The sequence below is a fragment of the Canis aureus genome, chromosome 13 (genome assembly GCF_053574225.1).
Source record: "Canis aureus isolate CA01 chromosome 13, VMU_Caureus_v.1.0, whole genome shotgun sequence".
Lineage (NCBI taxonomy): Eukaryota > Metazoa > Chordata > Mammalia > Carnivora > Canidae > Canis > Canis aureus.
Genome location: NC_135623.1, coordinates 61,332,996 through 61,355,669, shown reverse-complemented (window position 1 = coordinate 61,355,669; position 22,674 = coordinate 61,332,996). Strand labels below are relative to the sequence as shown.

Sequence of the window (22,674 nt, the reverse complement as noted above, 5' to 3'; positions counted from 1 at the left end):
ATGTGTTGAGATGAGAGATTAATTTTGAAATTTCTCCACTGTTTGAACCTTTTCTGCCAGAATAACTGTCCTCATGATTGGATGGTAGTGAGAAAGGAGCATTTTCTTTTAATATGGACAGTAAAGAAAGCCTCTGTAATTTGATTAGAGTAAAATTATTCTTCTAGTGAATAATATGAACTCTTAAGATCCCCTCTGTATGACAAGGGTGGTCTCCACATGAAGTGATCACATGGAGTACACACTAAATTTGCTGAGTATTGCCATGGAAAGAGGAGATGGCAAAATAATATAATTACTCTGGAAGAAGCTACAGCTTTGCACAATAATCATAATTCAGGAAATAGACATATTCTTATTTTTCCTTCCATAGCACTTTGATCATAGAAAACATGGTTCAATATGGTCTCATAAATTTATTTATATTCCTACAAATTTGGGAACTACTGACTATACTTAAAGATCTTTAAATCGGACACTAATTTTTAAAGGAAACATTAACAAAGTCTCCTAACATTTTGACCTTTCTTACACTGTTAAACCAGTTAAATTTAGTTGAAATGAAAGAACACAAACTTTCTCAGCAGCTTAGACTAAGGGTATTCTTAAAGTCTTTGTGAATGCAACGCTGTTCTCAGAGGTTTTGTGTAATGGTGAGAACAATGTAAATATCAGGAAAAAAAATAACAATAACAGTCTGACAACCAGAGAAGAAATGATTTCAAGTTGTTCTGGATCATCTAGAGAAACTTTAAACATGCAGAGCTGTCAGCTATGCAGATGGTTAAGTAGTAATCAGGTTCCCCCAAGAAATTTAGGAAGAAAAATCTCTAGTAATATGACCAACCATGCCATAAGTGACCTACAACAAATTCATATAGTGCTTATTGCTAATTTATTCACATTCAGCTTTTATTTAGCACTTATTATTTAAGAAAACATTTAAATATTTAAACATGAGTGAAAGGTCTATAAAGGTCTAGTTTGATATTAGTAGCTACATATATACATATGGCTATACCCATTTCATTTCTAAAATATTGAAAGATATGCATATGTAAATATATTAATATATAGAAAGCTAGAAGCATATATATTCATACCTAGAAAGCTAGAAGTATATATATGTATATACATATATACACACACATATAAATATATATACATATTTCAACCTACACAGAAATAGAGGATACATTGGAAACTGTGATAAGAAGTCATTACTTAGATGTAATGAAATAAGTATAAAAAGCTACCACAAATCAGCAAAATCTGTTCTATAAAAATATCAATAAAGAAATTATGCTATTTTATCACTAAATATAGGCAATAAGTGAAGCAAAATGTAACTTTAATGAAATAGTATTTAATATATTTCCATAGGAAAGTTGTTATAATAGTTTAAACATTTTATTTGTAAACATTTTTTAATCAAAGTTTTTTTTTTTAAGATTTTATTTAGTTATTCATGAGAGACAGAGACAGAGAGAGAGAGAGAGAGAAGCAGGCTCCATGCAGGGAGCCCTATGTGGGATTCGATCCCGGGACTCCAGGATCATGCCCTGGGCCGAAGGCAGATGCTAAACCGCTGAGCCACCCAGGGATCCCAAATGAAAGGTTTTATATGTAAATATAAGTAGATGTATTTAGGCCACAGAAGAATTGAAAAAAGTTTGTAGCCTTTTCTTTTTTCTTTTTATTTTTTTTTTAAGTTTGTAGCCTTTTAAAAGATAATTTAGGGGTCCCTGGGTGGCTCAGTTAGTTAAGCAACTGACTCTTGATTTTGGCTCAGGTTATGATCTCAGAATTATAAGATCAAGCCCCCACATCAGGCTTGCACTGGGTGTGGAGCCCGCTGAAGATTCTCTTTCTTCCTGTCCCTCTGCCCCTCTTCCCAGCTTTCTCTTCCCTCTCTAAATAAATAAATAAATAAATAAATAAATGTAATAAAATAAAAATATAATTTAAATTACTGTAATTCTCTAGTAATTGTGATTATTTATAGCAAATCATAAACATATGATCATGTCATACGGTAATAAATAGTAACATTTTAATATGCGAATATTTATATATATATGAAAGGAAAATTTCAAACTAGTTTTCACTCAGATAAGAAACATCTGCATTAACACTATCATTTATACTATTTGTAAGCTCTACAAAACTCTATGATACTGTTTTGGTTTTTTTTTAAGATTTTATTTATTCATGAGAGACATAGAGAGAAGCAGAGACACAGGTAGAGGGAGAAGCAGGCTCCATGCAGGGAATACGATGTGGGACTTGATCCTGGAACTCCAGGATCAAGCCCCAGGTAGAAGGCAGACCCTCAACTGCTGAGCCACCCAGGCGTCCTGCTGTGATATTGGTTAACAACAGTATAGTTTAATGGATTATCAGACTAACTTTACCATCTGAGAATGGAATAGTTAATTTCTCTATATGAGAAGAATGCTTTTATTTTGACAATATTCTAGAATCTTTTTCTTCCAAAGTCAGCATAATTAAAGTAGATCACTTATTCAGATGGTATACCCTGGCCCTCATCCTTCCAGAGAAAACCAGAGCAAATAAACAGATTGCAGTCTGGGGAATTTAGGATAGGCATGAAGAAGTACTTCTTATCTGCAAGTAATAATTGTGTTTCATGGATTGACTAGTGAATGACAGGTCTATTTATAAAGCCATTTCCTAGCCCCCAAAGCTATGTTTCAATAGGAACCTAATGCATATAGTTCCTATAAAATCATTTTCAGACTCATCTAATTCAAGACCTGTCCTCTTTTATTGAGGGAAGAAATTATCAAAATGTGAAACTCTAAAAATAGTGGTTTATAATTGAAAGCCTAATTCTCTCTTAATTATAGGTATGCTACAGTGGCACTATAATTAGAGATGATCAGTGCTCCAAAATGAGTCAGACTTTATCATTCACTCTGTAAAAGAATGTACATGAGTTTCATAAAGCAGAAAACCCTGGAAAATGAAGATGCAGGGTCTTTTCCCCTATACCTCCTGGTGGTTACAAGATTGTCTCCATTTACTGTCACTCTCTCGCAGAAAAAAGTATTTCATTCATATTTGTTTTACTGGTTATCACTAATTTTAAATTAGAAAATTTAGAGCTGAAATTGGAATTCTGAACCGGATGCACACTTATGGACTTTACTAAAGTGATATTATAATAACATAGTTCATTAAGTTATTTACCTGAAATCTGAAAATTCCTTAGACTTAAACTGGGTAACTCATATCATCTTAGGACAAAACAGATAGGTCCCTATAAAGGGGATAAAATATTCATCTTATAATTTTAAATAATATGCTTTCATCCCAACAAAGATACACCTTTAGGAAACATTTGTTATATTCAGACAAAAGACAACAAACTATTTTTCATTCCTTAGCTAGTCCTATATCTTTAAAATTTAGACCATGACCTGGCTTCTCAAATCAATTTCTCCAGTGACTAAATCTAAGGCTCTTGCTGTGATAAAAACAAAAAACTGGCTTGACAACCTTTGGAACAGTAGAAAATTTTTACTAATATAAATAAATAAGATCCCTAGTTGTAAACATTGTAATAAGGAAAGCGTTTTCAACAAAGCCAGATTAAGCCATATTCGGAAACATAAGATAACTGTTAGAACTTTAAATACTAGCAAATGGTAAAAATGGTAAATATTTCTCTTCCACATGTAATTGGTTCTCTTAGATCTCAAAGTAAGCACAACAGATGGCCAGGGAACAAAGCATACAAGTCTTCAGTCAAACTTCAGCCCACTCCATCTAGATCCCCTTTCCTGACAGACCAGGCACCATGATAATCAATCTGCCAGCTTTCACTCTGTCCTGAATCCACTCTACAGGAGCCCCAGGCATGCCTAGTACTAAAGGACAGTTGAGAGAGAGGATGGCCCAAGATGTGTGGTGCATATTAATTTTAGGAATAGAAACAGGGAGAATTTTCTGTGTAACACTTTCCACCAGAAGCTTAAAAATTCAACCAGACTACAGCTAACAGACAAATTATCATATACCCTCGGATTTAAGGGAAAGAATTCTAATGAAAATCAATTATATTTTGCTTTTATAATGTCTATGAGTCCGTTTCACCTTACTCAATACATTTTACATAACACTCTAAAGAGAAATTCTTTTTTTGGAAAGAGCATCTCTTTATTCGATCTTCCTATACTATTGCTATCAACTTTCTGTGAAAAGGTATGAGGCGTGATGAATACAACTGGAAAGCCACAGCATCCTAGAAAATATTTTGGGGAGTCAAAAACTAAAATAAGATTCTCCTCACTATTAGCATCATGGCACCCAATTCTCAAACATTAACATGGTTAGCAAAATTATTCAAAATTACTCATGATTTAGCAGTACCCTTTTATTTAATCCAACTTCCAGAAACAAACCTTTTGTATCTGTAATTTCTCAAATTACAATAAATGTAAATAATTACATTTATTGTCATAAATGTCAATGGGAGAATTAACATGACAAGCTCCTTTCCACTTTGGTGATGTGTGCTGTTACATGATGTGATGATGTTAGTACTGGCAATCAATATTAATAGAATAAACAGTGTGGCCCATCAGTACTTTGAAATCCATGCTCTTCTTCTACACACATAAGCTGGCTGCAATGCTATATGCATTTAGAACTAACCAAAGTTGATTCATCAACAGTTCCTTTGGAAGGGGTGTCAAGAGGAATTGTGAAGCCCTGCCTGACTTTCTACCATTATAATTATCTAATACCACACAAGCAAACATAGATGTAACCAAAACTGAGCCTGGGCACAGCAGCAAAATAAATCCAAACACCTCTCTCTGCAAGTTTAAAAAAAAAAAAAAAAACGGACATTAAAAGAACCCTAGAGAGTATAAGACCTCAGCACACTTATTAGCTGCTGAATTTGGTCAAGTCCACAAAATTATCTGAGCTTTGGCTTAATAATGCATATGCAAACAAAAACCACTGACATGATTATCAGGGAGAAGTATTGTCAGATTCAAAAAGATAACAGGATAAAGAAGATGGGATATCTAACACGGAATATTACTCAGCCATAAGGACTGCATGGGAATAATGCTAAGTAGAATAAGTCAGACAAAGACAGATATCATACCATTTCAATTATATGTGGAATTTAAGAAACAAAACAAACAAGCAAACAAAGAAAAAAAACCCAGACTCTTAAATACAGAGAACAAACTGGTGATTGTGGGGTTGGGGGCAATGGGTAAAGTAGATAAAGAGGACTGAGAAAGCACTTGTCGTTATGAGCACTGAGTAATGTAGAGAATTGCTGAATCATTTTATTGTACACTTGAAGCTACTATATATAACACTGTATGTTAATTATACTTTAACAAAAAATAAGCAAAGAGAAGGATGCCTGGGTGGCTGAGGGGTTGAGCATCTGCCTTCAGCTCAGGGTGTGATCCCCGAGCTCCAGGATCAAGTCCCACAATATGCTCCCTGCAGAGAGCCTGCTTCTCCCTCTTCCTATTTCTCTGCCCACCCCCCCACCCCGTGTCTCTCATGAATAAATAAATAAAATCTTTAAAAATAAATAAATAAATAAATAAATAAATAAATAAATAAATAAATAAAGCATAAGTAACTGCTTTGGGAAGCTGTGCTAATAGAAGTTATCAGTTTGCCTAATTACTCAATATCACTTCCCTATTACTTTAGGAAGGGTAAGCTCCACAATCTTACATTGTCAAATGGCACACCACAAATTGTGTTGGCAAGTGTATATACATAGTCACAAATATACTGCATATTGGAACATGGTCTCCATGGAATTAGTGCACTGAAACACAAGAATTACAGCATTCTTTTCCCAGAGTCACCTAGCCTTCTCCTCGTGTCTACTAGGGAACGTGAGTGTACCGACCATGAAATCTTAGCATCTTGATTATTACATATATGTTTCTATGACTGACTGAGTTATGGTATACTGCAAAGCTCTGGAAATGTCAATGTACAGTTGATAAGAGTGCTTAGTACTGCTGTTGTGCAAACAAGCTAATGACAGTAACTCTCAACATATATACACTAATCTGTAGGACAGTGTCTAGAAACAAGATTATTTTAACTAACATTAAGTAGCACTAATAAGTAAACCATGATATATAGCGGGTGCCTTTCTTCATTCACCTATTTCATTTACTTCAAAGGAAGAATATGAATAAAATATATAAATACAATAAATCCAAGTCCTACTAGTATACAAATAATAAAAACTGCTTCAAAATACACTTCTAATAGAGAATCATGCACTCTTCTGATTTAATAGGTCCATTGTATGATCAAGTTAGAACATTTGCTCCCTTAAGAGTATTTATATGCATATTACATATATGTTCATAAATTAAAACAAGTTTTCATTAGTAGCAAATCTGTATTATAACATTCATACAGAAAACTGCATTAAAATCAAAGTAGCTGCCTATTGATTGATCACACTTCTGTGCTTAAATTGCTGTGCTTAAAGAAAGGATCAAGGTCCTGCCCTCCCTATACATACTCAGATTATTATGTTATCAGCTATGGTCTGCTCCCTCACACTTGTTCTCCTACCATATTTCAGCTCAGCTGAAGTATCTGGAAATTGCCACCAGAGGCAACATGGATGAAACAGTCTTCAAAGTATACTCTACTACTTCAACTCGAAGTTGAAGTCCTAATCCTAATTCTCACTAGATCCTAGATCTCACTCAAGCAAATTCAGATGCATTCAAAGATTTTGTTGTATTATCAGGGATCACTGTATGTTTTATATATATATTGGCTTGAGATCTAAGTTTATCAGCTGTATTTAAAAATTTTAATAGAATGAGTTCTTATATAGAGAAAATAGTATAGTGAAAGAAAATTATACGGACATCAGGTTTTTGGGCTTGTCCTATAAATAAATACTGTAAGGCCACAATTTTTTTTGAAAAGTAAAATATGCTTAATAGACACATTATAGGGGATCCCTGGGTGGCGCAGCGGTTTAGTGCCTGCCTTTGGCCCAGGGCGCGATCCTGGAGACCAGGGATCGAATCCCACGTTGGGCTCCCAGTGCATGGAGCCTGCTTCTCCCTCTGCCTGTGTCTCTGCCTCTCTCTCTCTCTCTCTCTCTCTCTGTGTGACTATCATAAATAAATTTTAAAAAATTAAAAAAAAATAGACACATTATAATTCCGCCATTTTAAAAGTTAGGAAGTTGAAGAACTTTGCTAGCCTTTCCTTGGAGAGTTTTTAAAAAATTCAGAATTTTCACACATTTATTTAATCTGTCTCCTGACACAGAATTAACATAACGGATTTTAAAGTGAGTCTTCAACTGTAAACTATGTAAAATATATGACAGTCATGCTTATTTAAAATTTAAAGAAAACACACTTTTGAAACAAAATTGAAGCAAAGTATAGTTAAATTTAATTATTTTTGAAACAATCTTTATGAAGCTATAATTCTATTGTAATGTTGTGTTTTCCTCCTAAGGAGTTAGGCAAGAGAAAATAGAGATGGAGCTGAGGATAGGGATGGAGAAAGGAGGGGTATAGAGACAAGGTCAAGAACAGAAATAGAGTTAGAGACAGATGGGGGTCACTACATGGTACCTTTGTGTACAGTACAGGAGGGAGTGAGGGAGGACAAAATTTAAAATGGTTACATTTTAAGATCAAAATCAAAAGTTAACAAAGCAGAATCTCTTACCCTGAAAAACTCTTTAGTGGATCCAGAGTCTAATGTTCCATAAGCAATTTCTGTTTGCTTAGAAAGATCCTCAGCACTTTCGATGGGAGACACCATCCTCTCTACAGTCAGGAAGGCAGCTAAGTTAGCCGTGTAGGAGGAGATTATGATCAGGGTAAAGAACCACCACACACCTCCAACAATGCGCCCAGAGAGGGATCTAATAACAAGTATGAAATGGATTTGTAAAGTGAAATGAATGACCTAATAAAAAAACCAAGTTAGCAGTATTATGCAAATATTGACTTATATGGGCATATTTAACTTTATACTTTTCAATATATCTGCTAGTTAATAGAACTAGAAATTATTAAGCATTTTGGGTAAGGAGTACAGATTAGCTAAATTTAATAAGCTACCTAGAGGCCAAAACTTTGGATTCCTCAGATTCCTTCATAGTTATAATACCCAAATCGTCTATAGTATGAAATTTCATAATGAAGCAATTTCAAGAAATGTGCAAATAATCCTGCCAATGCCCATCCTACTATTCATTCTTGACATAAGTAAATATGAACAAGAGGATTTAAGATCACTCATAAAACTCACAATAATGCTGACAAACAAAATCAAGTATTAAAAATAAAAGAACATGCACCATAGATGTAGCTCTAAACAGAAGAAACCCTCCCTTTAATTTAGCCAATAAAGTTCCAAAACCCTCAAAAATGTCCCAAATTTCATTGAGTTTTTGTGTGTGCAAAAACATAGGTTTTAGATACAGTGCAGGATAGAAAAATGGGAAAAAAATGACACAATAAACAAAGGGGTGACACAAAACATATTTGTTAATGAACAAAAATCTGAGGCTTCATGGCATGGACTGCTACCACCCTGTTCCTCTGTGCCTCCTGCTTAAGAAAAAAAGAAAACTCAAGGAAAACAAAATTAGACATTTAAAAGTCTGCCAAGATACAAATTCCTAATTTGCAACATAATAAAATAGCAATATTTCTTTGACCATAAATTCATATGTAAAATACTTTTTAAAAGCTTAATAGATTCCAAATAATGTACTTTGAAACTTAGGTAGATCTGTAGATATGGAAATAGATACATAGTCTATTATTTTGAAAGATTTGGTGGGATTCTACATATTAAGGAATTTAAGTAATATTAACAATCTAATAACATTTTGGGTTAATAACTTTTATGCCTAACAATTAAACTTGCTACAGTGAAGAGGTAACATTTCTAAAAATTTAAATTACAAATGTTTGGTAATTTATGGCCTAAAACAGACCTCTTGACATTTTACAGTAAGAAATAACACTTTTTGATGAAATAGATACTGTATCAAATGATTGGGTAATATTTGTAGAACAAACTCTTCTAGAGGCTAAGAAAAAGTGGGAAGCTAATTTAAAAGTAAAGATTTTTTTGATAAGTACATCTATTGCTAAAAGTGAAAGAGAGACAGCAAGCAATGAAAAAGAATATAATTAAGAGTCTTATTCATAGTCTCTGAGAGATGCAAAGAATTAAATAAATATGACTGGATGGAAAAAATGAACTACTCTCTTATATCCCAAAAAGGATATTAAATACATTTTAAATTTAAGAAACCTCTTGTGTAGACACAGCCACTCTCAAAATGTTCACTATTTATTCCATAACAATGGAAGGTATAATTATAGGACATGTATCCCATATTTAAGAGGGCAGCTGAAATCCCATAAAACAAAACCGACTTCTTGGTAATTGCTTTGACATTATACACTGCATGGTAATTGGCAGTGTATTTCAGAATCATTTTTATAATAATTCTATCCCACTTGTAAATTAAACACAAGTTAAAGACATAAGCTGTTTTCTATTCCATGGCTTATGTCAGATTTAATGAGCTTAAATATGCCAATTTATTTAAAGTTTCACAAGAAACTCAAAAAATTAGCTGTACTTATACATCATTCAAAACAGAAAATTCTTGAGCAATTTATTATTCATTCATAAGTGTTTTCAAAGGATCAATTAATGTTTCATAAAGAGTTCCTGAGAAATTTTATGCAGGGGGAAAATTCAATTTATGTCTCACAGTGAGAGACAAAAATGGTTTCTCTAATTAAAAACAAACCTTCACCTCCCTGAACCTGCACTCATGGAGCAAATAAACACACATGCTATCATTTCTTTATTTTTATTCTACCGTTTCTTTTAAATCTCTATTAAATAATTGTTTTAATAATGACATTTTTATGCATTGGAATCCTTTTGAGATATTAGGGGAAAAAACAGAGGCAAGCAGGAAAACAAAAGTCAACTTTATAGCATTTTTGCTCTCACAGTTTCTGTGGTTCTAGGCTTCAGACAACTATAGTTAAAACACTTGAAACTTAATTTCAGAAAAATGACTGATTCAGTTCAATAAATCGTTCCAGATTAAAATTTAAATGTTCCATTAATATTAATAATATAGTTCCATACCATATTCTACTTGAAAAGAGGTGATAAATATCTTTCAAAATATTTAAAGAGCATCTCAAAGTGATCTGTGTATTTCATGAATCATCATTATCATCATCATCATCACCATTATTAGATACTAGGTTTCTCTATTCTTCTTTTCTAACCTGGAGTAACCAGTATTGCATTGTAAAAAAAGATAGTTTGGTTTGTTTAAAGAAAATTATGAAATCTGCAAATATTATGCAGTGTGTTCAATATTTAAACACACAATACAGAATGAAAGATATGTACACTGAAAATTTTTTAGCAAAGCGAACTTTGCTCATATATATTCTGTGGCATAAAATAAATCAGTTTATAACAAGGAAAAATATACTACCTGAAATCTATTTATCTTACCAGGAAATAAAAATTATAAAAATTATTATATGCAAAATTGTAGTAAGTCATGACTCATGAATGAAATCAAATGCACAGAAAAAAAAGGCCATATTTTACTAAACGGGCTTGTTGAAAGTTATGTCATGGTGGACCTTGGGGTAACACAGATTGTTAGATGTGCCCTCTGCTTCAGGCCCTATTAATATGTTTTCTGTTCCTTGACAAGCACTGGACACCAAAACGACTAACTCAGAGCCACGATGCAGGAGGAGTAAGGCAAACAAACCTAAGGATCCATCTACAGGAACCCAGATCAATAGATCTTACTTTATAATGATTCTCATATACTTCTCCTCACTTACTCAAAAGGCAGAGCATAGTTAATGTTACCCTAGGATAATTGCCTTATATCTCAGGATTAAAGTAACGTTACACCTCAGTAGCCATTGTACCCAGGATGAATAATTTTATTATTATTTATGGACCCAAATATTCTCTGAGATCCCCATTTAGTTAGTATTTTCTCCCTCATTATTAGAAACTTCTCTTTATGTTAACTTAAATCAGATAAACTAAATACAGAGATAAACCTATGAATGTCATATATTTTGTCAGAGCTCATCATAATTATATATATAATATTGTTATATATAACATTACTATGTATTTCTGTAATGCTCTGTACTCTATATTAAAATTATTATACATATATGCCATGCAAATACCATTGGCATATTTCTGATTCAGTGCAGTTCCATAAAGAAGTCACAGGGAGTTAAGATTGTTTAGGTCCAAATAATTCATAACAATGTGTCCTATCAACAGAAAAGTAAGCCATTAATCATTTCTGCATACACGATACATTTAATTTATCTCACTGGGTGGAGTATACAACACTATAAAAGACAAATTTTTGAGTTTCTCGTATAGTTTTTTGATATTAATCAGTTATCTCCAAAGTGCTCAAAAACTAACAATATAATGAAATAGGATTAGAAAAGCCTTCCCCTTTACTAGTTATTAAGATATCCCATAGAATCAAAGGAAAGTAATCAAACTTAGATCAAATGTAGACCATAATTTAGGCTTTAAATTTGAAAAGATAAAAAAAATAATAAATTTGAAAAGATCACACTAGAAAAAGCATGATTTATTCTTCTGAAGAGCCAGATACGGCTATCCTTCTTATTCATGTATGTAACATGAACAAAGGCAAAATATATTTTGTGAGATATTCATTATATTTAGGCATCCTAGTGCAGAAACTAACATATCATTATGAGACTAGAGGTGCAGAAATTTATTCCATTATGTGTGTGTATTGCTATTCAATTTGGCACAAGCTGCAATGAATCAGTCATCATTATTACTCAACTATGTATTTCTAAATACTTGGAAGACACATTATCATATGTTCCCTTTAATTCAGCAACCTAATCTTTAAAAAAAAGCAAATTTTACAATATCTTTCTGATATCATTCACATGAGCTAATAATGGGAAAATAAAAGAGATGGGATGTGTGCCAATGAAGTTCTGTAAACAAGTTGTTGCTTTTGTAGTTAATAAGTAATGTTGCCCATTTTCCCATATACAGGTCTGTGGATCAACACACAGATGACTGTAAAATGAGAATATGCAGCAAAAACACGGTACCCCTCCAAGAAGGCATGGAATGATAGGAACCTTATGCATTTTATAGCCTCTCCATGGTGTGTATAATTTCACCAGAAAATACATGATCAACATTCTTAGAACATTGCTCAAGTATTTCACAGACTTATGCCAACGGTAAGGGTCTGTCCTTGAGTCTTAAACTGCTTGGACAGGTAGTCAGCAGCTGTTTAGTTCTTTATAGTGAATTCATAAACACCATGAATATCTGCTTGAGACCTAAAATGCACAAAGTTGAAGCAGGTGAGTAACCAACCTTGGCGAAATATCGCATCCTTGCTGCATAAAGGCACCCAAGGAAAACCAGAGACTATTAAAAATCCCAAATTCATTAGTTGATTCACTACTTTGTGTTTCTCTTCCATCTTCAAACTCCTCAGTGTGCCACTCGTAGGGGCTAAATCTGCTGACCAGGAATAAAACTACACTGACCCCAATGTAGGCAAAAACAATGCACATCCAGATCTCATAGGCTAAAGGATCAAGAAATGAAAACACTCCTGGTTTGGACTTCTGAGGCTTCTTGATCATGATAGATATCCCGAGGCTCATAAAGGGCTTTGAGAAGTCAATCACCTCTTCTCTCACAAGGGTAATAGTTAATGGAGCAATTGCAATGTCTGCTTTCTGTAAGGGAAACAAATGAAAGTAATAGTACCCAGAGTCATGGTCAGAAAGGAATCATGGTTACACTACATGGTTACAAAAGGGAAGGAAAGGAAATTAGGAGAAAGTCAATAATTATTTCCCTGCTGGAGTCCCAGTAAAGAATAAGCAAAAAAGCAATTTGTTCCCCAAATATTCTTCCTTTTTATAAATACACAGTCCACCCATTTGACTTGATGATGATAATTACATCTCTACACTGCATCTATGCCCTTGTAGCCTTTGAACAATGCATATGGTTCATATGCTTCAAGACAGATAGAATGCCTGTCTCATTTAGTATGTCTGTTTGCTTCTGACTTTATCCTTAATTTTCAGATGTTCACAAGGAAATATGATAGTACTCTTCGGGATTGTGGGAAACCAACAATCTCAGATATAGGTACTTTATGGGGAAGGGAGGCATTCTGTCAACAAGAGCTCAAACTGCATGACTTTATCTGGGAGAAGAGCTATACTTACCCCATATACAAGTTCTCCAACCATCCCATTCCAAATTTTCGTGTCAGCATCCCTGGCCCCATACTTGCCATCCCCAACAATTGTCAACTTGTACTTGAACCCACAATGTTTGGCGATTTCTGCAGCCAAGTCAACACAGTAGCCCTCATAACGCTCATTGCCTTCAAGCATTTCATGGTTTTTCTTCATCATAACATATGGAGATTCCTATATGGAAAGACAGTGCTTTCATTGATTAAAAAAAGAAATAGCTGTGGTAACTACTCTCACTGAATCAAGTCTTCTGATTGAATTATTATCTCTTAGCCAGAGAAATCATAGAACAAGAATGATGGAAAATATCAGTAGAAAAAAATTAAGCATAATGCTTTTGAAAAAAAAAAGGTTCTCAAATGTCTAGCATTGTATTTTATTAATATGGTGTGTACCTAGCCATGCCAAAGTAAGCAAGAAACTCAAAAGCATAAACTGTTGGCATGTCCCTTTGTCATGTTTGTTGACTCCTAGAGCTTAGGATGGATTAACGCTGCTTAACATCTGTTTTATTGAACTCTGGATCCACTACACTCTTAATCTAGGTTAGGACTATGCTGACCTCAAGAACCAGCATTCACCCAAAACCCTGTGGATTGCTGCTTCAAGGATAAGGTTCATGTGGAAATCAGGTTCATAGGCAGTAATGGACAGACTACAAGAATCATTGCCATGGTGATGTATTGATGCTACCCTCTCAGATTTCATGTCTCACTTCATCTATGAGATACAATATCCTAGAATAATAATACAAGGTTGGAGAGTAGCTTCCCCCTGTAAATATAAGAAAAAAGAAGTATGAAAATGCTTCAGCATAGCCCAATATTCTCTATCGGAAAGTGGTATCAAGCATACTTGAGAGTTCAGTGAGATAGTCCCTCTCAATGGCATGATTGAGGCAAAAGCCCTCACATGTCTAGATTACGCCTATTAAGATATTTCCAAATGCCAACCAATGTTTTTATCCAAATCCCTATTAACTATCTCTAATTTTCTTCTCACTACATAGTAAAATAAAATATAATTATTTTGTCACAAAATCATGCACTATTAGTGAACCCCATTTCCTCCATCTCACTGTACCAACAACTTGCCACAATGATCTACACCTACCTTCCATCTCTCCAGAGCCTACATGGTCAAGATTCAGTTCAATTTTGTCTCATTCATTCAGAGCTGGCTATGTGCCAACAACTGTGTTGAGATTTGGGGTTAAAAAGAAGGAAAATGATCCTTATCTTTAAGGAGTTCATCTTACAAAGAAAGAGATGTTGCCAACATTATTAATACATGTAAAGATACCAGAACTGCATGGGAAGTGAAAGGTAAAGCAAGTGAGGAAATACAAGGAACGCTCTTCCAGACTTTTCCCCAGTTGTTCACACTTGCGGACGCACCAGTGCATGAATTATCTGTCAAGCTAAATTTCAGTGTTGAAGAGGATAGGAAATATTTTGGATGCTTTAGCTAATGCCTGTGTAGTCCTTTTGATGGAGTAAATATGCTATACATGATTAAACAGTGCAAAAGCAGCACTACATTAGTTATGATCCTAAAATACAAAAAGCAATGCCAGATGGCAGATATTTTTTGTAAGAAAAACTGCAGTAAAGCATAGGCATCCATAGCTTATTACCAAAATTGTAGTGACAACAACAGTCTTATTCTCAAGCCCGGAAGTATCGTTTCCAGAAGGGAGCTCAGTAAGGGTAACAACCATTTTGTCCACTTCACTCCAGTATCCGATCTGAAAAAGGTTACAGAAGATAGGCACATGGAAAAATGATCTTTCTATTAGCCAAGCACTGAATAACTTCAAACTCATGTATGAGTCAAAAATTATATCTACATTAACTAAGTTTCTTCTTAACAAAGATGTATCTTCTATTTTTGTGACTCTACCAGAAAGAGGGATTATAAAAACTATGAAACAGTAGCAATTCTTAAAAAACGGCTTGTCTCTTCATGTTCACTTCTCATATTTTCCCAGGGAAATTTGTTTGGTAGTGAGCATACAGAAATAGAAATGAAATCCAAGCAATGGAATTTTATCCATAACAGGTAAAAGAAACGTGTCGAATTAAAATATTAATGCCTATGTGCACCAGCTATGTTTTGTCTTCTGAACCATAAACTGTCAGTGATGGTTCCTTTTCTTATCATTAAACTTCTTATACCTCAATCAAAAAACAAAACAGAACAAAAAACAGTTCTATACACAGTTGTTTAAAGATTACATTTCCGTATTACTTACCAGAAATGAATGGGTTAGATTTAGAAAAAATAATTAAAAATACATCTGTTTCTTGAAGTAGTTAAGCTCGACCTATGTGAACATACATTTCCAGGACTCTCTGGAAGAAGAGGTGATGGGTTAGCTAACTCACCTCCTCGCACAGAGAAAACTGCCTTTAGATCACTAATGATTTACCTTCCGGGGCCCATTAGTTTTGAGTTCCATGATGTTAATTGTATAGTTTATCCTTTTCCCGTTCTGGTCAAATTTTATATTTCCTGAGAGACCTTCAACCTGAACCTGACAAGGAAATTGGGAAAGTAGCACAGTTATCAATTTACTCGAACTAAAGACACAAACTGTACAGATTACTCTCACTGAGCTCAAGTTAAGAAAACTACATGTATAAGATTTCTTTTCATGCTCCAACCTACCTCTGTGCAATTAGGAAATAATATTCACTTTACATTAAACATAGCTAGGAGATGAACTTAGAGGGGAAAAAAATAGTGTCCACTGTGAAGTAAATTCACAAACATTTGGAGTGACTAACCTGTTTGAGGGCCCTTTCTATTTCTACGCCTTGTCCCCAGGGGACTGCTGGGTTTGCGAGGCAATCTCCTGCATTCCCCCTCCGGGAGATCTCAATTCTCTGCTTCCGTAGGTTGCGGAAAGCTTCAGTCATCACTTGAACAGCGTCATAGGTCAGAGCAGAAGTATACTGAAAAGCATCACACACATTTCATAAGAATAGGAAAAAATCCAGAGACTGACCGCACACTGGCCATCTGGCCTGCAGCTGGCCACCATACAACACCATATCACGTGAAGTCCAAGAATTCAGACACAATTCCTGCATCTAGAAGTCGAAGAATCTGGGGGAGGGGGGTGCAGAATATTGGACTGTGGAGCATCCTCTTGACAATAAGTATGTCCTATTACGTTTGTATCTTAGCTATTTTGGGTGAGACCTTTCTAATACCTGTATATTTTCTTTTCGAACCAATTTCTCGGTAGAGCATCACTTTATGGCCTGATCTGGGGATCTAGGAAATTATCAAATTTACAAATAAACATTCCTCTACTAATGAGGTATTCATTTGGCAATAGGGAAAGAATATGGATTAGTTGAAGTCTCTAATTCTACTTCAGTGATGCTCACATAGATCTGCAATAGTCTTTGAAATGTTTGTTTTTAAAGATTCCCTAGGTGGTTATGGTAATCAAGAAGAAGAACATCAAATTTCATAATTTCTTTTTTTAAAGATTTTATTTATTCATGAGAGACACAGGGAGAGGCAGAGATACAGGAAGAAGGGGAAGCAGGCTCCATGTGGGGACCCTGACGTGGGACTTGATCCTGGGACTTCCAGGATCATGCCTTGAGCCAAAGGCTCAACCACTGAGCCACCCAGGTGTCCAAATTTCATAATTTCTATACTACCTTCATACTTGAACAGTCTGTGATAAAATAACATTGGTACCAAATCTATGGTATTCAAATCCCAGTGGGACAGCAGTAGGATTATTACAGGAGCTGGGGGCCAAACAGAATAAAAGATTGTCTAAGAGTATGAAGCATTGTCATAATAATGCCTGAATAGGCATTATTACATGCATGTATGTATACCACTATGTACCAAATGTATCATGCTGCTACTGTTAATGATAAATCACATTTTTACAAAAAAAGTTTTACATAAAAACTCTAACGAATACTGAGGAAATTTCTGTTCTTGAGCATTTTTCAATCTCTGGGCAACAAAAGTTCAGTGACACTGCACAAAAAAATGCAATATCATACTGATTTTATGACACCCTAAAATTCTTAACCACAAATCCAAAATGGGTGCTTAGTTTTTCCAAATCATCCTCTCCTTTCTTTAGTAACTTAGTTCTTCCACTCTCAAAAATGACTATTTTATACCTTCTCTTTTCTTCTGTCCTCAAATACCTACAGCTCTGCACATTCCTCTTTCTCTGAGTTCCTGCTGAATATCTTGCCTACGTGTTACCAAAAAAATAGAAGCCTCCAGACAGACATCCTTTATCTTTCAACCATGAAGCTGCCAAGATCACATTATCTCTGTTTCCTTCCTGAGTTGATGACACATGAGGTGGCCAAGCTGCTACATGGGGACAGACACTCCAACAGTGCACCAATGCAGTCCTTTGAATCTTTCTAAGGACATTTCATCTACAATTATGCTCTGAATATCCTGCATCAGCTTTTTTTCTCTCTCTACTGGGTCATCTTTAGCACTTCAAATGTTGTGATATCTCCTGACACAAATAGAGATAGATGATGATGGCAGATTGATAGATAGATAGATAGATAGATAGATAGATAGATAGATAGATAGATGACAGATACAATAACTGCTTCTTAGGTTTACATATCCTTCCAATACTCACTTCTTTTTTTTTTCCTGTTTCCTTCATTAGAAAATTTAAGAATTTACTAAGCTTGTCATTCCACATCAACTTTCCTTGCTCTAAGTGGTCTCACTCAGTTCGTGGCTTTAAATTACATGTATGTGCTCAAACGTTACTTCCGCAATGATTTCCTTCCTGCCCAGCATGGTCCCAGTCACTCCCCTTCACATGACCTTATTTATTTTCTTCATAGTCTCTACCAGTATCTGAATATCTTGTTCACTCATTCTTTATTTCTCTATTTCATCTCTCTTCCCCACTGGAATATTTACCCTAGGAAAGTAGAAAACTCATCTGTCGCCCCTGAATTCTCAGAGCTCAGGGCAGAGCCAGACACATCGAAAAGACTTAGGAAGGAAGGAAAGAATGCAGGCAGGGAAGCCAGACACCTTGATATGGACCCTATCTTTACAACACAATTCACATTCTCTTCCAGTCTAATGAAAAGATGTATGAACAGATCATTGCAATATGCCTATCATAATGTTACAAATCAGTCTGATGGTAGATAGATGTCAGATTTATCCTTTTAATAGAGAGATCTTACAGTAAGGCAAATGAAAGATAGTTTATGTAGTATGAATCATCCCCTCCACGCATCCAGAAATTTTGTAAGCCTCCATTTTTCTAATACTAAAACAGCAGTGTGAGCTTATCATCATTTAATCTTTGCTTATATTAGTTTAGTTGAATCACTTTCATTTGACCATATGAATGAGTCAAATTTGATGGGAAGACTGGTAGGAATAAGAAAGAGAGAAAATGATTTTGAGGTCGTGTGCACTGAGTGCTGTAAACTGTAATAAAATATTCATATTTACCTCTAGGTTTTCTTACTGTCTCATGTGATACCACTTAAGCAATGGATTTGCAGGCCTGTATGTGAGTCCACTACATATTCAGATTATACCCCAGATGGTTTCATTTGAGTCTCTCACAGATATCTCAATGAGACACATTTAAATAAAACCCATCACCATTTTTTCCAAAAAATCTGTAACCTTTTTCTCCAAACTGTACATGAGAGAAATTAGCAAAATATAGTATGTGACAAATCCATCCATGTTTCAAAACAACTCACATTTCTGAAAGTGAGAGGAATGTTTAAAATCTATACTTTCTGCTTTAAGAAAGTATAATGCCATTAAAAAGTGATACTAATAAAGGTTATATAACAATATGAATAGTCAATTATAAAATTAGTGAAAAACATTATTACAACTAAATTAAAAAACACCCTCTTTATTGATTAATCAGTGGTAAAAAAAAATAGTAATATCCTTTGAACAGATAGGAGAAAGAAAAATAGAAAAAAATGGTTCTAAAAATAGGGAGGAAGCATACATGATTATATTTTTCCAAGTATTCTAGAATACTCCTGTACTGTTTTTTAAGAAAAACTATATTATGGTAATCAAGACATTATTTAAATCCTATCTACTTAAGAAAAGATCTGGAGAAATAAGATAAGACATCAGGATTTATCTGTCATACATGGATGTTTGTTTCTATTCTCCTAAGAGAAAAAAAAATTTGATTGATTTGCTTTCTTATTTAGTAATTACTTCATTGCCAACCTAATTTTTAAAATAAAGTCTAGGTCATTGAATAGGAAACAGAGCCTAAATTGAATAAATTGGATATTAAAAAAAGAAGTACTGCAATGCACATTAAAAAAGTCATGGTAATAGTTAAAAGCCAAAATCTTCATTGAGTCAGCCGCTCACATTACTACATTACTATGAGAAATCTATAAAGCCATCTGCTAAATGTTTTAGAGGTCTATAAATGTTGGCGAACTACATTAAAAAATAAGATTAGGTTGAATGAACTAAAAAGCACTGAGGTCCATGCAGCATGTTACAATTATGCGGAGCATGAACACACTAAGAAGAAAAATCCTTTCACCCTTTTTCAAATGTTCAAATGTTCAAATTTAATCAAGTCTCCAGCCTATTATTGTTTTAAATTAAAAGTCACAATCATAGAAACACAATTCTGGACTGAGAGAAAATAAGCAGACACTGTATCCAGAGTTCTTCTTTGTTTATGTTCTACACATGTGGCTCGTTTAGTTTTCTAAACAAATATATTCATATTTTTGATTGGAGAGTTGGATGTTTCAGTTTTATTTTTCCATTCACTAAACTAGATGTAAATTAATTTGAAGGGAACATGATGGCAATGTAACTATCTCCTTCTTTGAAAACAAATGCATCATCTCTGCCCCGATGTTTATGTTCTGTGAAATCCCTCAGCTGAGCTGGAAATTTATAATTCAGTGGGGGGGGGCATTATGTTTTGCAGTGCTGTATCACAATCGCATCATATCCACACTTTAAGAAGAAATCTGGGAAAACATTTTTATGGTCCATTTTCCAAAAGCATTTTTTATCCCATTTGAAATGTATATTTATTGAGACATTTTTCTAAAACAAAATGAAATATGCATTTTAAACATGTTTGTTATGCCCAACAGTCATCAGACATTATTCAATAATACGTTCCTGTAATCACTGGAACCAGGAAACAGTATTCTGAGAGCCAAAAAAAAAAAAAAAAAGGAATGAAAAGAAGTTCTATGTATGCTTAGAATTTAATGAACATATAAAAAGGATAAATAGGCTATAATGTAACATTTTATGGGTCATTATTATGACAGCACCTATTCCTAAACATATGTTATCTGTACTGTGCTAAAGTAGAAAACATCCAAAGAAAAAGGACCAGACTTTAGATATTATAAAAGTGCTAAAAACTTACTAGGAATGGCCACTTTCCAAATTTTCCTTGATACTTGAAATTGAATTGTATCCACTTTAGAAAGCATTGAACATATCATCAGAAGACAGGGCCCAAGCCCTGATTTTATCATTTACTGCTCAATTGCTGTGAGCAAGGAATCTTACCAATGAAATAAGAAAAGCAATGCCTCTTCTATGTCATAGTAGAATTGGAAAAGCTGGTGAAGAAAAAAGAATTTATGTTGACCTAGTTCTCTACATGCCAAACTTGAGCTGGTGGTTTCCTCATAAGTCTTTTTAAAAAAATTCTATGCAACGAATATTTTTGTTCCAGTTTTATAGATGAAGATTACAAGTTAACAAGTTACATTTTGCCCAGGGTCACAAAAAATTAAGGTGGAGTTTGAATCCAGACCCCTGTGTTTCTGGGGCAATGATGGTAATCAACCATTCTGGTTTGCCAGGTACTATTCCCATTTTAAGCAGGAAGTCTGCAGTCCCAGGAAACTCCTCAGTACTGGGCACACTGGGACAGTGGGTCTCCTTTTCGGCAAACACCGCATCAAATGAGTACAGTTACAGGAAATGAGAAGCCGTGTGGCTGCTTAGAGCTTGTTGAATATGTGCCCTTTGAAACTTCACTGCACAAAGTCACAATATATTCACAGAAACTCAACATCAGTGGAGCAACAGGAACTCTCACTGCTAGTGAGAATGCAAATGGTACAGCCACTTTGGGAGACAATTTGGCACTTTCTCACAAAACTAAACATACTCTCACCATATGATCCAGCAATTCTACTACTTGGTATTTTCCCAAAGGAGTAGAAATCATGTCCACTCCAAAACCAGAGCACAGATATTCATGGCAGCTTTATTGCTAATTGCTGAAACACGGAAGCAACCAGGATGTCCCTCAGCAAGGGAATGGTACATCCAGATAATGGGATATTGCCACTGCTAAAAATGAGTGAGCTACCAAGCCACGAAAAGACATAGAGGAAACTTGAATGTGTATTACTAAGTGAAAGAGAGCCAAACTAAAAATGCTACTTACTGTATGATTCCAACTACATAACATCCTGGAAAAGAAAAAACTACAGAGACAGTAAAAAAGATCAGTATTGCTGGGAGTGAGAGGAAAGATGAATACGCAGGGAATGGAGGATTTTTAGATCAGTGAAAATACTCACTATGAAATTATAATGACAGAAGCGTGTTATTATACATCTGCCCCAAACCACAGAACATACACTAAGAGTGCGCCACAGTGTAAACTACGGACTTTGGGTAATTATTACGTCAATGTATGTTCATCAGTTTGAACAAACCAATCACTCTGGTGAGTGAGGCGGATATTGGAGGAGGCTGTGCAGGTGTGGGGGCAGAGGGATATGGGAATTCTTGGTACTTTTTGCTCAGTGTCCCTGTGAAACTTAAACTGCTCTAAAAATGTTAAATCTTAATTACAAAATTTTAAAAATCAACTTGGTTAGTAAGCACACAGGCCATATCACATTTCCAAGGGTGAAAAAAAACAGCTCCATTGGCAAGAAACCAAAATGAACATCTTTTATTATTCTTCATGAGTAATAAAAATAATTTTTAATCCACTGTGAAGAAAGACTCTTTATGTGAAAGGAATACATTAAAAATTACAAATTTCACCTAAATTATTGAGGCTGGCTACAGACTCTGTTTGAAGTCTTGCTTAAGGACCAAGACTTTAATGTTCTGAAGCTTTGGATTCACTTAAGCACTCACATTTTCAGATAAAACTAATTAGATTCATCCAGATGGAAAAAAAGAACCTCAAATCAAAACATTATCTGGCTTTGATTCACTCATCCGTAGGTAGAGAGTT

The 22,674-nt window shown here is 34.6% G+C and overlaps 1 protein-coding gene across 3 annotated transcripts in view; it reads right to left on the bottom strand.

Moving 5' to 3' along the window:
- Positions 1-22,674, bottom strand: part of GRIA2 (glutamate ionotropic receptor AMPA type subunit 2) — a 150,023-nt gene that overhangs the window by 22,964 nt on the left and 104,385 nt on the right. For all 3 annotated transcript variants that reach the window (XM_077846498.1, XM_077846499.1, XM_077846497.1), the window contains 6 exons: positions 16,184-16,351; positions 15,826-15,930; positions 15,031-15,141; positions 13,362-13,568; positions 12,490-12,860; positions 7,735-7,933 (listed from right to left, as the gene is read on the bottom strand). In XM_077846498.1, coding sequence (XP_077702624.1) covers positions 7,735-7,933; positions 12,490-12,860; positions 13,362-13,568; positions 15,031-15,141; positions 15,826-15,930; positions 16,184-16,351 — 1,161 coding nt within the window. The remainder of the gene's footprint in view (positions 1-7,734; positions 7,934-12,489; positions 12,861-13,361; positions 13,569-15,030; positions 15,142-15,825; positions 15,931-16,183; positions 16,352-22,674) is intronic.